General features: G+C 40.1%; 1 protein-coding gene across 2 annotated transcripts in view; it reads right to left on the bottom strand.

The window, feature by feature from the left end:
* Nucleotides 1-9,959: 9,959 nt before the first annotated feature.
* scamp4 (secretory carrier membrane protein 4) overlaps nt 9,960-20,029 on the bottom strand; it is a 31,951-nt gene continuing 21,881 nt past the window's right edge. For both annotated transcript variants that reach the window (XM_086004643.1, XM_086004644.1), the window contains exons 4-7: nt 18,913-19,069; nt 18,710-18,811; nt 17,001-17,118; nt 9,960-11,937 (exon numbers count right to left, since the gene is read on the bottom strand). In XM_086004643.1, the coding sequence (XP_085860769.1) occupies nt 11,761-11,937; nt 17,001-17,118; nt 18,710-18,811; nt 18,913-19,069 (554 nt within the window). In that variant the 3' untranslated portion in view covers nt 9,960-11,760. The remainder of the gene's footprint in view (nt 11,938-17,000; nt 17,119-18,709; nt 18,812-18,912; nt 19,070-20,029) is intronic.

The following is a 20,029-nucleotide window of genomic DNA, read 5'->3' as shown; positions in this document are numbered from 1 at the left end:
CCCCCATATCCGCTCCATCACAAAGACTGCCTACTTCCACCTCCAGAACATCACCTGTCTCGGCCCCTGCTTGAGCTCATCTGCTATGAAATCCCCTTACATTCTTTTTATTACCTCCAGACTCTACTATTGCAATGCTTGCATGGCTGGCCTAACTCCGCAAGCCTCTGCTGCCTGTATCCTAATACGCACCAAGTCCTGATTACTCATCACACCTATGCTCACTGACCTGCACTGGCTTCTGGCCCACCAACACTTTGATTTTAACATTTTCATTATGTTCAAATCCCTCTATGGCCTCCTCCTAGTCTCTCCCCCTCCCACACCATTACAAGCTATGCCTTCAGCCATCTAGGTCTTATGCTCTGGAATTACTTCCCTAAACCTATTCCCCCTACTCCTTTAAGACCCTCCTTAAAACAAACCTTTGACAAAGCTTTTGGTCACCTGTCCTAATATTGCCTTTGGCTCAGTGTCAATTTTTGTCTGATTACATACCTGTGAAGTGCCTTGGGATGTTTTCCTATGTCACGAGCTCAAGGTTATGGAGGGTGGAAGACCAGGAGAGCACTGGAATAGTCAAGTCTGAAGGTAGTGAAAGCATGGATGAGGTTTCAGTAACAGGTACAGTGAGGCAGGGACAGATAGGCAATGTTACAGGAGGGATGTAGGTGGTCTTTGTGATGGAGAAAGTATGGGATCGGAAGCTCAGCTCAAGGTTAAATGGGACGCCAAAGATGCAGTCTGATTCATCAGCAGATACGCATCAGATAGCTGCTGATTTTCCTGATCGTACAGGTGTAAGAGCTGCCAGCTGGTTCAAATTAAAATTATGGATTGAATACAGTGTTCATATCAGTTAGCATAGGCAGTTTATTAGCAATTGTAAGGTTACAATAATAAAATATGCATTATTCTGACCACAAAGTACTGTCAGTCTTGCCCATCACTAGGGTTGTCTTTAAATAAAATAATATATTTTCCCTAAATGAGAAAATACTTTTTACATTTAACATTTCATGCACAACAGATTAAAATCTTGAAACAGGTAAAGTCGGTAACAGGAATTTTTTTGAAATATATTCAAATGAGTAAAGCTGTCAGTTACAGGAAAAATAGAATAAGGAAGTTTTAATAATCTCTCTTCAGTCTCAACTATCAGGTGATCATAAGTTTTCTTAAAGAACACATTTTTTGAAAGGCCACATTGGTAATAAGAATGGCAATCTGCTGTATACAGATCAGAATCAATTGTCTTCTGTGAAGTTGCACACAAAACTAAGTACTTTGGTAGTAAAACATTCACATTAAACTGCTTTGCAAATAACCCATCATCTCCAAAACCACTCAAGTTATCTGGAAGTTAGCTTATCAATTGCTGTACCACTTTATGTCTGCCTTTTTCCAGTGAATTAAGACAAAAAATGGTGTTAAACAGAGGCCACAAAAAGGAGGAGGAAGGTGGAAGTGAAATAGCCCATTCCCCAACATCCAGCTCCAGAATGGCACTGACTGAGGCTGGGAGAAGGCTGCCTGTATAACCACTTTGCTGGAAATTGCTGTGTGATGTTGAATTTTCTTTACTATTACTGCACTCCAAGTGTGAAATATTTAACATAAAAATCCGTTAGTCAGAGCACCAACTATATAGGATGTAAAAGGCAAACAGTATTTCAATTGATATATCCCAACATAAATCTTTTACTCCAGTTTTGCATTTAAATGTGATAATCAGAGGTTAAATAATATTAACTGCAATAATGGTCTACTAATATGGCAAAAGGGGGAATCAGAATTGTAACACCTTTAATTTTGTTTTGCACAAAGTACTACTGTAATGTGTAAAAGTTGCAGCTTAAAAAAAGTACCAGAATTTTAAATAAAACTGGTGTGTCCTTAATTAAGTTTTTTGAAAGGATTGAATAGTGTAGTCTTATATCAATATAAATAAATGTTAAACCTCCAAAAGCCAAATGGTAGGTCTCATTTAACTTTCTTTTTCCATACATTGTAGATTTAACAAAATCCCTTGCCACAAATACCAACTCAGAATGTGGATGAAATTATACAAATTATTTCATGTGGAAAAACTAAAACACTGGAGGAATGTTTGGTGCATTAAAAATGCATTAGAGCCAGTGTTTGCTTTAAAGAATATTTAGATTTTAAATCTGCGTGTTTATCTTTTTAAAAGTATGAAAAACACAGACAAGTGAATGGAACTACTAATCCAGTCAGTCAGTCAGTCAAAGAATGACTAGATTGGAAGTGACTGAAAAAGGACTTAAAACACACAATACACATTTCACTTAAATTAATTTCAAATAAAGCTGCATGTTTTACACAGTAATAACATTCTGAAGACGTGTCAGACAAGTTGACAATGATCCCCTTTTGTTTATTTATAGTACGTCTATTAGGAATCAAACTCAAGTCAATATACATAATAGAGCCGGGCAAGTATTTCATGACCTAGATGTCCGATACCACAGTCAAGATATTAGCAGTTTACGTGTAACGATTACATCATTCAAACTGAAATTGGTTGGAAATTGTACTTGGGGACTATTCAACATGTTTTCTCTCTAGTCTGTACAAAGTAGTTCAAAAATAAATATGCATCATGGTCTTAAATACATAAGCAGACCATAACAAAGCTACATGTCCAATCTGCAGTCAAGGATCTGTGTAATATACAGTTTAATTGATGAACCTTCATACCATATTTTCATGCAAATGAAAATTTTATAGATATACTTTTCTAGAATAAATGCTTTGGAGTTCAGATCATAATCATTTTACTTTTCACATGTCAAAATACAGTTCAAAACATTAGGAATATATGGTATGTCACAAACAGATCAGTGTTTGAAGTTAGTACAAGGGAAACCTTTTAACCAAGTAGAACCAAAGTTCATATCCTAAAATGCTTTTCATAATACATGTCATGCATGTGCTTTATGCCATGTAGCATATATTAAAATGGTTAATTGTTTTTAATCCAATTCCCTCCCACCCACTTAAAATTCTGGATATCTACACAATGTAGTCTTTCAATCAGCTCACAAAAAGTGCATTTTTGCAAGGTAGCACTGGTCAAAGCCATTTCTTTTCTCCCCTCCACTTTCAAAAAGTTAGAAAGCATGCTGATATATAGTGTTTCCGTATTGTCATGAAATATTTGCAGCCCTGAAGATGCAGCATGACTTAGGCAGGGAATCCCCATATTTGGGATTGTCAAAAATATGCTCCTAATGGGATTTTTAAGAATTACAAAGCAGCTCTATAAAAGTGTCCTGGCTAGCACAATTCAGAGTGGCAAAAAGCAGTACAATGATCATAATAAGCAGGTTGAGTCATGCTCGAAACACAGGAAGGCAACCAGGAGCAGTCAGCTAAAAGCTGAAATCACAACTCAGTGTACTTGCTTCCATTTGGATGGCAATGGTTAGCCATTGGTGTGCATTAAAAAGTGAGTGTGAGTGTAAACAATACACACACACATATATACCTGTAAGCGTTTCCAAAGTAACCAGATACAAGAGATGACAACTGTACTCTAACAAATCTCTAGAAAGGTGAATTAGCTCACTTTTTCCTCATAAGCACCAAAAAAATTATACATACTACACTGAACAGTTCATATTCGATTGCAACAGATAAACCAATCACAAATCTACAAACAGGTCATTTAGTACCTATTTTAAAAGTCTTGAGAATCAAAGTATTGGAATTTTTCAGAAACCACCACTTTTTGAATAAATGTTTTCCACAGAAAGAAATCTGAAAATTACTACAACAGGCTAGAATTACAGAACACAAAATGTGTCACTCTGGGTAGAAAAACCTGGAGATGAAACACTGCAATCTTCCAGTTTCAGGCGTAAAGCACAAAGACTACAAAATTAAACTTGTGCATTCAGTTCTGACCACTAAATACAAGGTATGGACTTTAAATACCAAACCAAAAACTACAGTAATCTATTTTAAATTTAATTTTGAAGTTACTACTGCAATTATTTAAAGTTGATAATATAAAACTTAGAATCAGCCAAAAACATCTGCTTAATGCATGCTGTGCTATACTTTAATATGGAATGTTCGGTGTCATATCTGATCTTGCCATACATAAAATAAAACAGCTAGAGTAATATTGCAAGCTTCAAGTCTAGAGCTCATTACCTCATTGGAACTCGGTTGGTTCAATGATAAGGCAATTATTGAAAACTACATTAGCATACTTGACAAAAGACAATTTTGACATTTTCCCTCTTTTTACATATATAAAAAAATGAGCACTGGATTATTGCTAATAAAAATAGTTTTAGTAAGAAATTGAGTTCACAGCTCTTCCTCACAGTTGCTCATATTTGGTGACCTATTTCAAATCAATTACAATTTGAATATTCCAAAGTTATGGCTATTCTATACATTTCCAATGGATTTCAAGAGGTTAGCTTATGGGTTTTTATTTTAACCTATTGTTACAGAATTAGGCTAGTCAACAGAATTTACACTTGGATGCATCTACTTTAATTTCAAAATGAAGGTTTTTGTGGGAAACAAGGTGCAAAGCTGTTGTTTTGTAGACTTTTATCATTCTATATTAAATTAACTTTTACCAGTCTTGACAAATTTCAAAAATGCAGCATAAAGAGTTGTTGCAAGGACTGTTCATGTTGCTTACAGCATCCAAGAAATACCTAACAAAATGAATACAATCTTTCAGAAAAATCATGTTGCTTCAACAAATTGAAAGCAAGTATTATGCGCAGGTTAGAGAGGATGGATATTGGTTTGGTTTGCCACACAATCCAAAATGATCATATTTGAAAGTTCTTTATCTGAATGCACGTAGCATTCGTAACAAAATGAATGAGTTAACGGCACAAATAATGACATATGGGTATGATCTTGTGGCCATTACAGAAACATGGCTGCAGGGTGACCATGACTGGGAATTAAACATACCAGGTTATTTAACAATCAGTAAGGACAGGCAGGAAGGGAGAGGAGGTGGGGTGGCTATGTTAATAAAGGAAGGAATCACTATAATACAGAGAAATGATATTGGGTCAAAGGAGCAGGATAGTGAAACAGTTTGGGTGGAGGTAAGGAATAATAAGGGGAAAAAAACACTAGTGGGTGTAGTCTATAGGCCTCCGAACAGTTGCAACTCTGTTGGACGGAGTATTAATCAGGAAATAGTTGAGGCTTGTAATAAGGGAACAGCTATAATTATGGGGGATTTTAATTATCATATTAACTGGACAAATCAAATTGGGCAGAGCAGCCTTGAGGAAGAGTTCATTGAGTGTATTAGGGATGGGTTTCTTGAGCAGTATGTAACTGAACCGACCAGGGGGCATGCAACCTTAGATTTGGTCCTGTGTAACGAGACAGGATTAATTAAAAATGTCCTAGTAAAGGATCCCCTTGGAATGAGTGACCATAACATGGTTGAGTTCCATATTCAATTAGAGGGTGAGAAGGTTGGATCTCAAACAAGCGTGCTGAGCTTGAATAAAGGAGACTATGAAGGTATGAGAGCGGAATTAATTAGAGTGGACTGGGAAAATAGATTAAAGGGTAAGACGGTACATGACCAGTGGTGTACATTTAAGGAGTTATTTTACAACTTCCAAAAAATATATATTCCACTGAGGAAAAAAGGGTGTAAAAGAGATAGCCATCCGTGGCTAAGTAAAGTAATTAAGGATAGTATCCGACTAAAAACAAGGGCATATAAGGTAGCCAAATCTAGTGGGAGGATGGAAGATTGGGAAGTCTTTAAAAGACAGCAAAAAATAACAAAAAGATTAAGAAAGGGAAGATAGATTATGAAAGTAAATTAGCAAAAAATATAAAAACAGACAGTAAAAGTTTCTATAGTTATATAAAAAGAAAAAGGGTGGCTAAAGTAAATGTTGGTCCCTTAGAGGATGAGACCGGGAAATTAATGGTGGGAAACATGGAGATGGCAAAAGCACTGAACAATTATTTTGTATCAGTCTTTACAGTAGAGGACACTAAGAATATCCCAACACTGGACAAACAGGGGGCTCTGGGGGGGGGGGGGGGGGGGGGGGGGAAACTAAATACAATTAAAATCACTAAGGAAGTGGTACTTGGTAAAATAATGGGACTCAAGGCGGATAAATCCCCTGGACCTGATGGCTTGCATCCCAGGGTCTTGAGGGAAGTAGCGGTAGGGATTGTGGATGCATTGGTAATAATTTTCCAAAACTCACTGGACTCAGCAAAGGTCCCGGCAGATTGGAAAACTGCTAATGTAACACCCTTATTTAAAAAGGGTAGTAGGCAGAAGGCTGGAAACTATAGACCTGTTAGCCTAACATCTGTGGTTGGTAAAATGTTAGAGTCCATTATTAAGGAGACAGTAACGGGACATTTGGATAAACATAATTTAATAGGGCAAACTCAGCATGGTTTCATGAAGGGGAAGTCATGTTTAACAAATTTGCTTGAGTTTTTTGAGGAAGTAACATACAGGGTGGATAAAGGGGAACCAGTGGACGTAGTGTATTTAGACTTCCAAAAGGCATTTGACAAGGTGCCACACACAAGATTATTGCTCAAAATAAAAAAATCAAGGGATTGGGGGTAATATTCTGGCGTGGGTGGAGGATTGGCTCTCTAACAGAAAGCAGAGAGTTGGGATAAATGGTTCATTCTCAGATTGGCAACCAGTAACTAGTGGTGTTCCGCAGGGGTCAGTGCTGGGTCCCCAACTCTTTACAATCTACATTAACGATTTGGAGGAGGGGACCGAGTGTAACATATCAAAGTTTGCAGATGATACAAAGATGGGACGGAAAGTAGTGAGTGAGGAGGACATAAAAAACCTGCAAAGGGACATAGACAGGCTAAGTAAGTGGGCAGAGATTTGGCAGATGGAATACAATACTGGAAAGTGTGAGGTTATGCACTTTGGCAGGAAAAATCATAGAGCAAGTTATTATCTTAATGGCAAGAAACTGGAAAGTACTGTAGTACAAAGGGATCTGGGGGTCCTGGTGCACGAAACTCAAAAAGTTAGTATGCAGGTGCAGCAAGTGATTAAGAAGGCCAATGGAATGTTGGCTTTTATTGCTAGGGGGTTGGAATATAAAAACAGGGAGGTATTGCTGCAGTTGTACAAGGTATTGGTGAGGCCGCACCTGGAATACTGCATACAGTTTTGGTGTCCATACTTAAGAAAAGACATACTTGCTCTCGAGTCAGTACAAAGAAGGTTCACTCGGTTAATCCCGGGGATGAGGGGGTGGTCATATGAGGAGAGGTTGAGTAGATTGGGACTCTACTCATTGGAGTTCAGAAGAATGAGAGGCGATCTTATTGAAACATATAAGATTGTGAAGGGGCTTGATCGGGTGGATGCGGTGAGGATGTTCCCAATGATGGGTGAAACTAGAACTAGGGGGCATAATCTTAAAATAAGGGGCTGCTCATTCAAAACTGAGATGAGGAGAAACTTCTTCACTCAGAGGGTGGTAGGTTTGTGGAACTTGCTGCCCCAGAAAGCTGTGGAAGCTACATCATTAAATAAATTTAAAACAGAAATAGATAGTTTCCTAGAAGTAAAGGGAATTAAGGGTTACGGGGAGCGGGCAGGAAATTGGACGAGTCTGGGTTCGGAATGGTCATGGCCCTGTGGGTAGTGGAGTGGGCCCAGGAGCCTTGTTCTGCTCCTACTGTGTTCTAATTCTGTTAGATTTCAGGAGATGGTTTTATTCCTGTTCCTGGCTGGGGTGGAGATCGCCTTTACAGAAGGTAAGTACTGTAGAAAATATAGGGACAGAGTGATCTCCTGGAAGAATTTCGATCGCCTAGATGGGTTGGAGAGGAATTTCCCAGATTTTTTTCTCCCAAATTGGCCATGGGGTCTTTATCTGGTTTTTCGCCTCTCCCGGGAGATCACATGGGTTCGGGTGGATGCAGAGTGATAGAAGATTTGAGGTTAGGATCAGATCAGCCATGATCTTATTGAATGGTGGAGCAAGCTCGAGGGGCCGATTGGCCTACTCCTGCTCCTATTTCTTATGTTTCTTATGTTCTTATCAGACATTCGGATCACCTTCAATTCTCCCTGGTTGCTGCATTTTAAGATTTTAAACCAGGTCACAAGCAGCCTGGAAAATATATTATTTAGTTTATAAATCCCTTCTCCAGGAAATCAGTGTGCAGCCCACAGCCCTTTCTCCCACTACTCAGCATCACTGCAGACAAGATTCCACACAAAACGTTTACTCACGAGCTGACTTTGGCAACCAGTTTTGAAAGGCCAAAACACGATGAATTCAGGTGCCAGTAATTGTACAGCTACCTCCTGTTATAACAGCGTTTGTGGAAATTAGCAAAATACATTTCTCCTTTAATTCCCAATTAAAGTTGTTTCCATGAAGGTTAATGTCACTCATGCAAAAACTTAATATAGAAAGCAAGCCTGTGATATTATGCATCTACAGTAATATCTAAACAGAATTTTTTGATAAACCAAGGTTCCATATGCTGTTTTCCGAATTCTCAGATACATCCTTAATGTATAACACTTAAATTATTCATATGTCTGTTATTATATAACATTTCAGCTTACAAATTCCACAATTAACCAACTGTTCAAGAGCATTAATGAAGTCTAAAGCAGTCTCTGCAACTTTACATCAAAGCAGTCCAATAGTACAAATATGTTTGTGTTGACCAAGTAAGTATTTAAATCCAATTTCTTGAACAGTTAGCTTGTGACATAATATAAATAATTCAGGCATATACTTTAAAACATTCCTCTTTTAAGTCTTCTCCCCTCCCAAAAGAAATAATTTGGAAAAAAAATTGAGGGGCAAATTCTTCTGTAATTTTCAAAGTGATTAGTTGACATTAGAATGTTAGTGACCCAGTGCTTATTACAGATATTCCAATTAGAATATATACAGTACTTGGAGAGCATTTTAATAGCAAAAATCCTGAAATAAAGTTGTTCAAGATAACACTAGCTTCTTCCCAGACCACAGTACTGTCCCCAGTGCTGAAAAGTATTCATTCTACAGCACATTTTCAGTTATAAACAGTGTTATAAGGCACTTCCACCCATTAGGCTTTGGCAGCTATAACATAAATGACACTATAGTTAAATGCACTTAGGCAAATGGGCACAGCACATTTAGAAAAAGTTCAAAATATATGGATGGTCACTGCTGAGCATTTTGTTGGTCCCTTAATTGCTTTCTTTGCAGCCGGAAAACAAACAAAAAACAAAACGTAACCCCTTCCTTTACTGTCAGAAAAAAGTAGGTCTCTAAAGAACTTGTGTGAAACGGCTTTAAAATGATAGCTGCCATCATATTGGTCCATTAGCTCCCATTTATTCCTTTTTTTTAAAAAAAATAGTAACTACAGTTGGATTAACTGGCAAGGACAATCTTCCTCCATAGCAAGCATGCCTCCTGTTGGCTGTACGTGAAATAGCACTGCTGTCAATGCCATGGAGAAGCTGATGACACTTTGGCAAATACAGTTTGTTCATATTGCCCACTAGATACCCTTAAAACAACACGAAGCTGCACTGGTTTATGAAGGATAAACCACTTCCCTCAAGACAAGGTCTGCAGAGATAAGCAGCCAAAAAAAGATAGAAAAGTTTAGAAAGTTCTTCTAACTAATTTCAGAACTAAGGCTGCTACCTTTATGTTTTTCCAATAAGCGATAAGCAAATTTTAAAGATTTAAAATATTTTCACAATTAAATGAGGAAAATTGTATTTTTTTCTGATTGATGTAGTTATTTGAAATACAAGTAAAGTCTAACTGCCTCATGGCAATTAATTTTCAATAACAATCACCAAATCACACTTCAAAAGTCAGTATTAGGATATTGAACAATATTCCAGGAACGTTTTCTGTTTTGGGGCCAAGAAAAGATACACACATGGAACTAAGGTCTATCATATAAACAGTTTATGTTTGAATTTGATATTATGAAAAATCTTCACTCCTATTAACCGATGAAAACAGCAGCCTTGAACTTGAATAGAATTTGAGTTACGGGGTGGGACGACAGAAGTACATTTTTACATTGGGCAACAGCTAGAACTTCAAACTATGAAAAACAATGGTAATATTTCAAGATTTTTCATAAGTCTATGTAGTTTATATTGATCAATAATCCAGTATCCAATCACCTGTCAGTTAATATGTCTGCCATCATAAATATAGAAATGTATGGTTAAGATTTTCCAAACACAGGGAAAACTGTATTTGAAATTACAGTTAATGCACTAACAGACGCTAGTCCATAAATCACATTTTAAGGCCAAAATATACATAGAGTAACTATCGCATTGAACAAGTAAAACAAATTGTTAAGTAAATTTCACACAAATAAAGGCTTGGTAAACAGTATGTGTTAAACGTCTTAGAACTTATGCAAACAGTAACACTAATGATTTATACCACAAAAGTGGCTCCATAATTGGTGTGATGCAATGTTTCAAGGAGCCACCATGTTTGCAACAGTGTGTATCTCCCAACACTGTTATTCACATAGAAAATCTTAATTTTCAAATAATTGTTACGATCATCTTTACTCTACTGTCCAAAACATTATCTTCTCAAATTCAGTTTTGATTCAATTATAAGTTGGCTGTAAACTAAAAGTTACTACCCCCCAGGGCTGTGTCAACCCAGTATTCGCAATTATCGTGTCCCTTACTGATAATTAAATTGATTCATAAATCATATTACAACTGGTTCAATATCCTGGTTAAATGCACATGTTGCCTCTCATGGCACCTCTCCTGAGCATAAGCATATTCAGACTATGTTTTGTTTAACGAATGTAAACTTGTGTAATTGCGTTGTTATTCAAGCAATGGCAGTAGTCTTTTTTGTAGAACTTGCACTTACTAAATCAAATAGATGTACAGGGACTTTACCATTTGATGAGATAATTTGTAAATAAAAATTCTACTATATAAAAGAACACTGGAAACCTAGGAGTGATTACATGCGAGAAGTCTCATCAAGGGTTTTGAAACCTTGAATTTCAAAATTACTCCTGGGTATCCATTTAAAATGGATTTAGTGAGGACAGTTTTGACCTTTTTAATGGCAAATATCAAAGCAGATCATCTGTGGCCCATAAACTTTATGTATTTAAAGTGGGAGAATATGCAAACTGAAGAAATTACTGATGTAATCAAAGTTTGTCAAATGATAATCTTAAGTTGATTTCTGGGAAATGACACCAAATACATGTTGTATTTGATCGGTGCAGCTCTTGACTGCTCTATATTTTGGTCAGATTTTGCTGATGAGAGTGGGGAACATAGTCTAACTCTAGATCATGATCAGATTAAAAATAGAACAATAAACTTCAACTTTTAAAAGTCACAGACTAAATTTTGGAAGTATTTACCTCCATTTTGATGCCCTTTTAAAGTCTGATTCCACAGCAGTTAGCACTGATCACAAACCTCAGTCCCAAAAGCAAACAAATGTGATGTACACATCATACACAAAAAAAGCAGACAAAAAAAATCAATTTCCAATGCTTGTACTCATGATTTTGAGGCCTTTGTAGTGCAATAAGTTCCAATGAAAGATGCTTTAACTTTTTCAATATGTAGCATAATACCAGGCATTTACATTTTCCATTTAGAAATGTTAATTTGTGATTTAAATGTAAAATAACATCACAAAAGATATAGAAAGTAAACTTTTTTTGTTTTTGAAGGTGCACATCCTAGGACCACTCATCTCCAGAAGGGTATCTTGGTACTGTGGGATACTGTGGTATAGTATTACCAGTAACAGTTTGAAATGCTAATTGCTTAGGTGGGGGATTTTGCCATGTGCCAGCACTCCATTCTTCTTGGGCCTTCTGGAAGCTTCCACCACCGCCCCGGTAGATTCTGTGCACCTGGTAAGTTAAATTAGAATTGTAAATATAAAACATTTTAAATCTGTTTATCCTTTTCCCCTCAGCTTTTCATTTTTTACAAGGTTTGAAGAGATTTGCAAACCTTACAAGGCTTCCAGCAACGATCATCATGTTTAATGCGAGGTCAAATATTCACTGAATTAACACTGTCTCCTACAAGGAGAATTCCACTTGCTAGCTGGCTTGATAGTTGACAAAAATTCAAATTTCCCAATCGTTCAGATCAAAAACTGTGCAGGGAGTCGAGGACTGAAACCTACTTCCTACCAATCTATGGCACACTGCATTGAAGCCCAATATTCAACATTATAGTGAGTTAATTGTCTAGTTCACACTATTTTCAATTAGCATGTACCAAACCACTGCACAATATTTCCATCAATAGGAAAATAAATCACTGTTAAACTGGATATACACAAGAGTATTAATTTTAAAACAGAAAAGGAGTGGCAAGGAGGGGGCAGGGGAAGAAGAAAAACTTGCATTTATATAGCACCTTTAATATTATAAAACGTCCCAAGGCACTTCACAGGAGCGCAATCAGACAAAAATTTGCACCGAGCCAAAGGAGGAGCTATTAGGACATGTGATCAAACGCTTGATCAAAGGAGGTAGGTTTTAAGTCCGAGCGAGGTGGAGAGGTGAGAAGGTTTAGTGAAGGAATTCCAGAGCTTACGGCCTAGACATCGTAGGGCTGGAGGAGGTTAAAGATCGGGACAGGTGCGGCCATGGAGGGATTTGAACGCGAGCATTTTAAAATGGAGGCGTTGGTGGACCTGGAGCCAATATAGGTCAGTGAGCACAGGGGTGATGGGTGAAAGGGACTTGGTGCAAGTTGGGATGTGGGCAGAGTTTTGGATGAGCTGAAGTCTATGGAGGGTGGAAGATGGGAGGCCGGCCAGGAGAGAATTGGAATAGTCGAGACTGGAGGTAGGAATGAGTGTTTCAGCAGATGGCCAGAGGCAGGGGCGGAGACGGGGGATTATATGGAGGAAAGAGAAAGGGGGAAGATCGAAAGAGGAAAGGCAGCAGAAGCAGAGAGGGAGGAAGGGACAGATGGTGCAATGAACTGGAACAATGTTCCTAACCTTCTGTATTGTAGGCTTTGACTACTCCCAGACCAAAGACATTAAAGTTTCCTGTTAGTTGGCTCCAAGGGTCCCAAGGCAGAGGAGTTTGTGAAGTGTCTTTTTTTGTAATTGTATTTTCTATCTCGCCTCCTTTCTTGGTGCATCACATACTATCCCCAATCAACAGGTTAAGAGAGCAACCTGCAACCAAGTTTCCAATGCGGAATAGGAACGATTCACGTGACTACCTGCTCATGAGGTAACCTGGTCATTATTTAAAGCTTCTCCGTGAATGTGACTGAAAACTCAGCATTACGTACTGCAGACGCAAACCTATACTCTACTACTGTGGAGAGCTTCATTTTTGCCACTACACTTTATTGAGTTTGAACAGTCTCCACCAATTTCCTAGTTGGCACAAGCCCTGAATACATTTTCTGTAATAGCATTAATTGGCAATAAACCTCTAAGAGGGGTTATTTGGGGTAACTTATGCAAAAAGTAAACGAAAAACACATTAGTGGGTGCTCATCGGAGGTTAGGATTGTAGCACATTTCTGGGCACAGTAGAGGGGGCTTTACTCTGCATTTAGCTGTACTTTACCAACCTGGCAGCATGAGATAGTGGCCAAGATCCCAAACAACTGACATCTTCACGAGGCCAAGTAGAAGAATTACCAAAAAGTGTAACTTTAAAATAGAAGTTCTCACTGACCTATAATACATCACACTGGACAAAAACTCTTCATAAACTTGGAAGCTGCTGCATAGTAATAGGACTACACCACTATTAACTGGGAGCCCTAGCAAAACTGAAGTCAATGGGAATCAAGGGGAAAACTCTCCATTGGCTGGAATCATACCTAGCACAAAGGAAGTTGGCAGTGGTTGTTGGAGGTCATTCATCTCAATCACATGACATCACTGCAGGAGTTCCTCAGGGCAGTGTCCTAGGCCCAACCATCTTCAGCTGTTTCATCAATGACCTTCCCTCCATCATAAGGTCAAAAGTGGGGATGTTCGCTGATGATTGCACACTGTTCAGCACCATTCGAGACTCGTCAGATACTGACGCAGTCCGTGTCCATATGCAGCAAGACCTGGACAACATTCAGACTTGGGCTGACAAGTGGCAAGTAACATTCGCACCACACAAGTGCCAGGCAATGACCATCTCCAACAAGCGAGACTCTAACCATCTCCCCATGACATTCAATGGCATTACCATCGCTGAGTCCCCCACTATCAACATCCTGGGGGTTACCATTGATCAGAAACTGAACTGGACCAGTCATATAAATACCGTGGCTACAAGAGCAGGCCAGAGGCTGGGAATTCTGCGGCGAATGCCTCGCCTCCTGACTCCCCAAAGCCTTTCCACCATCTACAAGGCACAAGTCAGGAGTGTGATGGAATACTCTCCACTTGCCTGGATGAGTGCAGCTCCAACAACACTCAAGAAGCTCGACACCATTCAGGATAAAGCAGCCCGCTTGATTGGCACTCCATCCACCACCTTCAACATTCACTCCCTCCACCACCGGCGCACTGTGGCTGCAGTGTGTACCATCTACAAGATGCACTGCAGCAACTTGCCAAAGCTCCTTCAACAGCACCTTCCAAGCCCGCGACCTCTACCACCTAGAAGGACAAGGGCAGCAGACGCATGGGAACATCACCACCTACAAGTTCCCCTCCAAGCCACACACCATCCTGACTTGGACCTGTATCACCGTTCCTTCACTGTCGCTGGGCCAAAATCCTGGAACTCCCTTCCTAACAGCATTGTGGGTGTACCTACACCATATGGACTGCAGCGGTTCAAGAAGGCGGCTCACCACCATCTTCTCAAAGGCAATTAGGGATGGGCACTAAATGCAGGCCTAGCCAGCGACGCCCACATCCCATCAATGAATAACAAGATCTTGGAAATACTTACAGCTGCCTTCTAGATAAGGGAGGATACAAAAAAGGCAAGCAACATTCTTTTTTAGTGTTGAAGGGGACCCAAGCACAAAGAAAATAAATTTGGAGCCACCATATTACTGAAACTTGTTTTGCCAGAGTCCTCAATTCAGAAAGTTGTTTTCTTGAAAGAAAAAGAACTTGAACAGTGGAATTCAGTATTCATCTTGGATGAATCCCAGTCTACTTGCAAAGGTGTCCAGGTTCATAATCAACTATTTCTTTCAAGTGATTAACTTTGCAACTCCATTAAAACCCATCATCCTCTCTAGGAATATTCTGCAGAATGCTTAGAGCACCTGCAAGCAGTATATTGCGCAGTTTCATCAGTTTACTGAACGCTGAATAATCTGCCCATAATACGAGCAGTATCCTCCTGGCACCTCCAGGTACTTATTGATGAACAACAGAAAACTCTGGAAAAACTCAGCAGGCCAGGCAACATCCGTGGAGAGAGAAACAGAGTCAACGTTTCGGGTCGAAACCCTTCTACAGAACTGAGGAAAAAAGGCAGGAAGTGAAAGATTAAAAGGCAGTTTGGGGGCTGGGAAATGGGGGAGGGGATGAAAAAGACATTAAGAGATATTCAAGGTGAGACGAGGTAGTAATAGGACAGGTAAAGAAACAAACAATGGCTCTAGATGAAGTGTGAAATGCGCTGGCAGAGTGAGAGACAGCTGCCATGTGGGAGAGAGAGAGAGAGAAAAAAAAAAGGAAAAGGCACAAACCAAAAGTGTGGATAAAAAATAATAGGGGCCGAGGTTATGATCTGAAATTGTTGAACTCAATATTGAGTGCGGAAGGCTGTAAAGTGCCTAATTGGAAGATGAGGTGCTGTTCCGAGTTTACGCTGAGCTTCTGTGGAATGATGCAAGAGGCCGCAGACGGTGAGGTCTGAGTGGGAATGGAATGGCGAATTGAAATGACAGGCGACCGGAAGCTCGGGGTCACCCTTACGGACTGAATGGAGGCGTTCCGCAAAGCGGTCACCCAATCTGCATTTGGGCTCCCCAATGTAGAGGGAACCACATCGTGAGCAGCAAATACAGTATACTAGATTGCAAGTAGTACAAGTAAATCGCTGTTTCACCTGGAAGGGGTGTTTGGGGCCCTGGACTGTGGTGGGGGGGGGGGGGGGGGGGGGGGGGGGAAAGAGAGGGGTATATGGGCAGGTGTTGCATCTCCTGCGCTTACACAGGAAGGTGCCGGGCGAAGGGGAAGGGGTGATAGAGGAGTGGACTAGGGTGTCTCGGAGGAAGCGCTCCCTACGGAATGCTGAAAGGGGAGGGGAGGGGAAGATGCGTTTGGTGGTGGGATCACGCTGGAGGTGGCGGAAGATGATCCGTTGAATGTGGAGGCTGGTGGGGTGAAAGGTGAGGACAAGGGGAACCCTATCGTGGTTCCAGGAGGGAGGGGCAGGGGTGCGGGAGATAGAATGGACACGGTCAAGGGCTATGTCAACCACGGTAGAGGGGAATCCTCGGTTGAGGAAAAAGGAAGACATGTCGGAAGCACTGGTGTGGAAGGTGGCATCGTCGGAGCAGATGCGGCGGAGACAGAGAAACTCGGAAGCTCGGGGTCACCCTTACGGACTGAACGGAGGTGTTCCACAAAGCGGTCACCCAATCTGTGTTTGGTCTCCCCAATGTAGAGGAGACCACTTCGTGAGCAGCGAATACAGTATACTAGATTGCAAGTAGTACAAGTAAATCGCTGCTTCACCTGGAAGGGGAGAATGGAATAGAGTCCTTACAGGAGGCGGGGTGGGAAGAAGTGTAGTCCAGGTAGCTGTGGGAGTCAGTGGGCTTGTAGTGAATGTTTCTCTCTCCACGAATGTTGCCTGACCTGCTGAGTTTTTCCAGCGTTTTCTGTTGTTATTTCGGATTTCCAGCATCCGCAGTATTTTGCTAACTTATTGATGAACGTTACACTTGTGCCTCAAATAGAAAAATGTACTTTAAAGAAAATTATTTTCAGAGAAGTGGCGGGTGGGGGGTTAAAACTTACACGGAAAATAACAAGTGCACTCAGGATCGCTACTGCTGTGAACATGATCGCTGGGAAGAGCATAACCACTCCAGCACCAACATTAACCGAGAAGAAACCAATGGCAGCAATCCATCCACTGAAATAAAAAAATAGGGTTAACATTTGTTATACATAAAGATCTTTAAAGTTGGTGCTTATTGCCGATTTAAAAACCGAGGTTTTTTCAGATGTTTTTATTAACACCAAAAACAGAGAAAATCAGGGGGAAGAACCTAAAACTTGGTGATTTTGTTTTGTGATAATTGAATGAATGATTAAACGACCTTGCACTTATATAGCCTCTTTCATGTCTCCCAAATCACTTCACAGCCAATTAAGTATTTTGAAGAATGTTCACTGTTGTAATGTAAGCAAAGGCGGCAGCCAATTTACACACAGCAAGGTCCCACAAACAGCAAGGAGATAAATTATCAGAGCATCTGCATTTTAGTGGTGCTGGTTGAGAGATCACTGGTCCAACACACCTGTTCCACTTTAAATAGTGCCATGGGACCTTTTACATCCCCGAGGGGGCAGACAAGGCCCTCAGTTTCTGGTCTCATCCAAAAGATGGCACCTCTATCAGTATTGCACTGAAGTGTCAGCCTAAATTATGTGCTCAAGTTCCTGGAGTAGAGGGTGTGAAACCACGACCGTCTGCCCAGGCAGACACTAATTTAAATATTATGCAATTTAATTATCTTTGACTTTTGAATAAACATTGGTATTCCTTTGCCCTTCGGTATCTTTCTACAACACCCTGTGACACACTGCACTATAGCACTATTTATTATCGGCGTGCTTTAGTGGCTTTGATTATACAGGAAACTTTCGATTTACCGGCACCTAAATAACTGGAAATCTCAGTTAACCGGCAAAACTCAGGAGTAGGTTCAGGTAAGTTTTATTACTTGCCTTCCTCGATCTGTTGCTGTGCAAGGGTGTGGCTGCAGCTGTTGCTAAGCTACAGAGGCGCTTGGAACTTGTGGCCATTGTTCTGAACCTGTTGAGGGTTTGTTGCTTTATACGGAGCGCTCAGCTCCGTATCTTTTACTATAGCTTTCGGTTATCCGGAATTTTTGATGAACCGGCACCACATCGGTGCCGGATAAAAAAAAAGTTTCCTGTATATTGCAAGATCTCATTAATTTAGTCAATTTTCTATAATCATGTTTTTAAATGTCCTTACTTATAATCCCTTTTAGGACTGCTGGTAGACATTTTGCTAATCTGTTTACACTTGTTAGTGTCATTATCCATTTCTTCAGACATTATTATGGTTAAAAAAGGATGTTTAAAGATGACCAAATACAAACTGTATTTGGTCATCTTTAAACATCCTTTTTTAACCATAATATTGCCAGGAGTAACAAATCAAATACTAGCTGTTCAGTCTTCTACAGCAAGTGATCCTTCACAACAAACAGACTGAAGATTAAAGTTTGTATTGGAAGCTACTATCTGTTAAGGATAAACAAGAGATTTGTTTTAGTTACTGGAGCTTTTGACTCTGTGATTTTGCCATCTTGTGACAGGTATGAAGTACTACATGAACAGAATGCAAATACTACACATTAGGCTGGTGTGGTCTTCAGTCCAAAGAGCCAAGATGAAAGAGGATAAAGCGAGGTGCTGCATAAATTGGGAATGGTCTAATTCTACTTCCTCCATATAGTGATAGTACTCACCAGACTCCCCATCCTGTGAAACCAATTGCTTGTAAAGCTACCAAAACAACCTGGGCAGCAAAAACGAAGAAAAACGCCATGAAGTTAAAAGAGCTCTCAGATCTGTTGGGAGGAAAAAAAAGCTCATTCAAGCTTGAAATATAAACTAAAGGGACTACATTAATCCACTAGAGATTTTTTTTTCTTCCATCACAAGTATTTACCTAAATGCTTTATAAATTGGACGAAGCCAGCAGATGTACGAACAGGGGCTGAAAAGGACAAGCCAGAGTATGGCCAGGCCAAAGTTGACAGCGCCACCTCCTGCTATCAGCCAAGCTAAGCAGCCTATCAAATTCACTGCCAGGGTAATGCTGTAAACTGAACACAAAGAAAAGCTCAGTTAGGATTGTACTACGATCAGTAATCAAAATGTGTTTTATAACATACAAAAACCATCTAATGAAAACTGCTGAGAAAGTGAAAACTCAAAATAACCTAATCGCCAAACTTGCAGGCTCTGCCTGGGGAGCAAACACCCCCACTTTACACTCATCTGCTTTTGCACTCTGCTATTCAGTTGCAGAATATGGCATTCCCGTTTGGGCTCGTTCTCCGCACACTAATCTAGTTGACACTCAACTGCATGCTACTACACATCTTGTGTCAGGCACATTGCGTCTTACTTACAGACCGTCAACCAGAAGTCAACTGGCCACGTCGTATCATGTTCAAACTGGGCAGGGACAGTGTGTCCCCAATCTTCACCTGGGGGGGTCTTGGTTATGACAACAAACGTCCTTGCAGACAAATATAATCCACGTTATTGAATTGTGCCCACTAACTAAACTATCTGGTGGCCTACGCACTTTGCATGCTGGTAATCACAATGTTCTAAAATGACTGGAATTATATGCCAAGTCAGCATATATTAAATAATTCTAATGATTGTGTAAGTTTTATCAGTGCTTGGTTCCAATTCATTTGGTGTCGCACGAAGAGGATGTTCCACGCAAAACGCCTATTACAAGCTGTTAACAATCAATTTGTTCAAAGTACTCAGATTGAAGAAAGTGACACTTCTCATGACATTTTTAACAATTCAGCAAAAATACCCAATTCCCTCTAGTGGAAGTCTCTCTTCCAGCAAGCCACTCCAGGGACCTCAATCAGGGCAGGAAAGGGACCCAAGGGGATCTTCATGCATCCAGAAGCAGCTCATAGTGGAAGGGGGAGAAGGGGTGCAAATTCAACTGGCCCGAGAGTCGCTCTGAAGTCGCCAGACCCAAAGAATCATGCTACAAGATGGGCATGTGGATTTCCTCTTGTTGGGCGATACTT

This window comes from Somniosus microcephalus, chromosome 13 (assembly GCF_052327205.1).
Source record: "Somniosus microcephalus isolate GS21.2 chromosome 13, FLI_Smic_1.0, whole genome shotgun sequence".
Lineage (NCBI taxonomy): Eukaryota > Metazoa > Chordata > Chondrichthyes > Squaliformes > Somniosidae > Somniosus > Somniosus microcephalus.
Note: the sequence above shows the minus strand (reverse complement) of the source record. Positions and strands in the feature narration are given on the sequence as shown.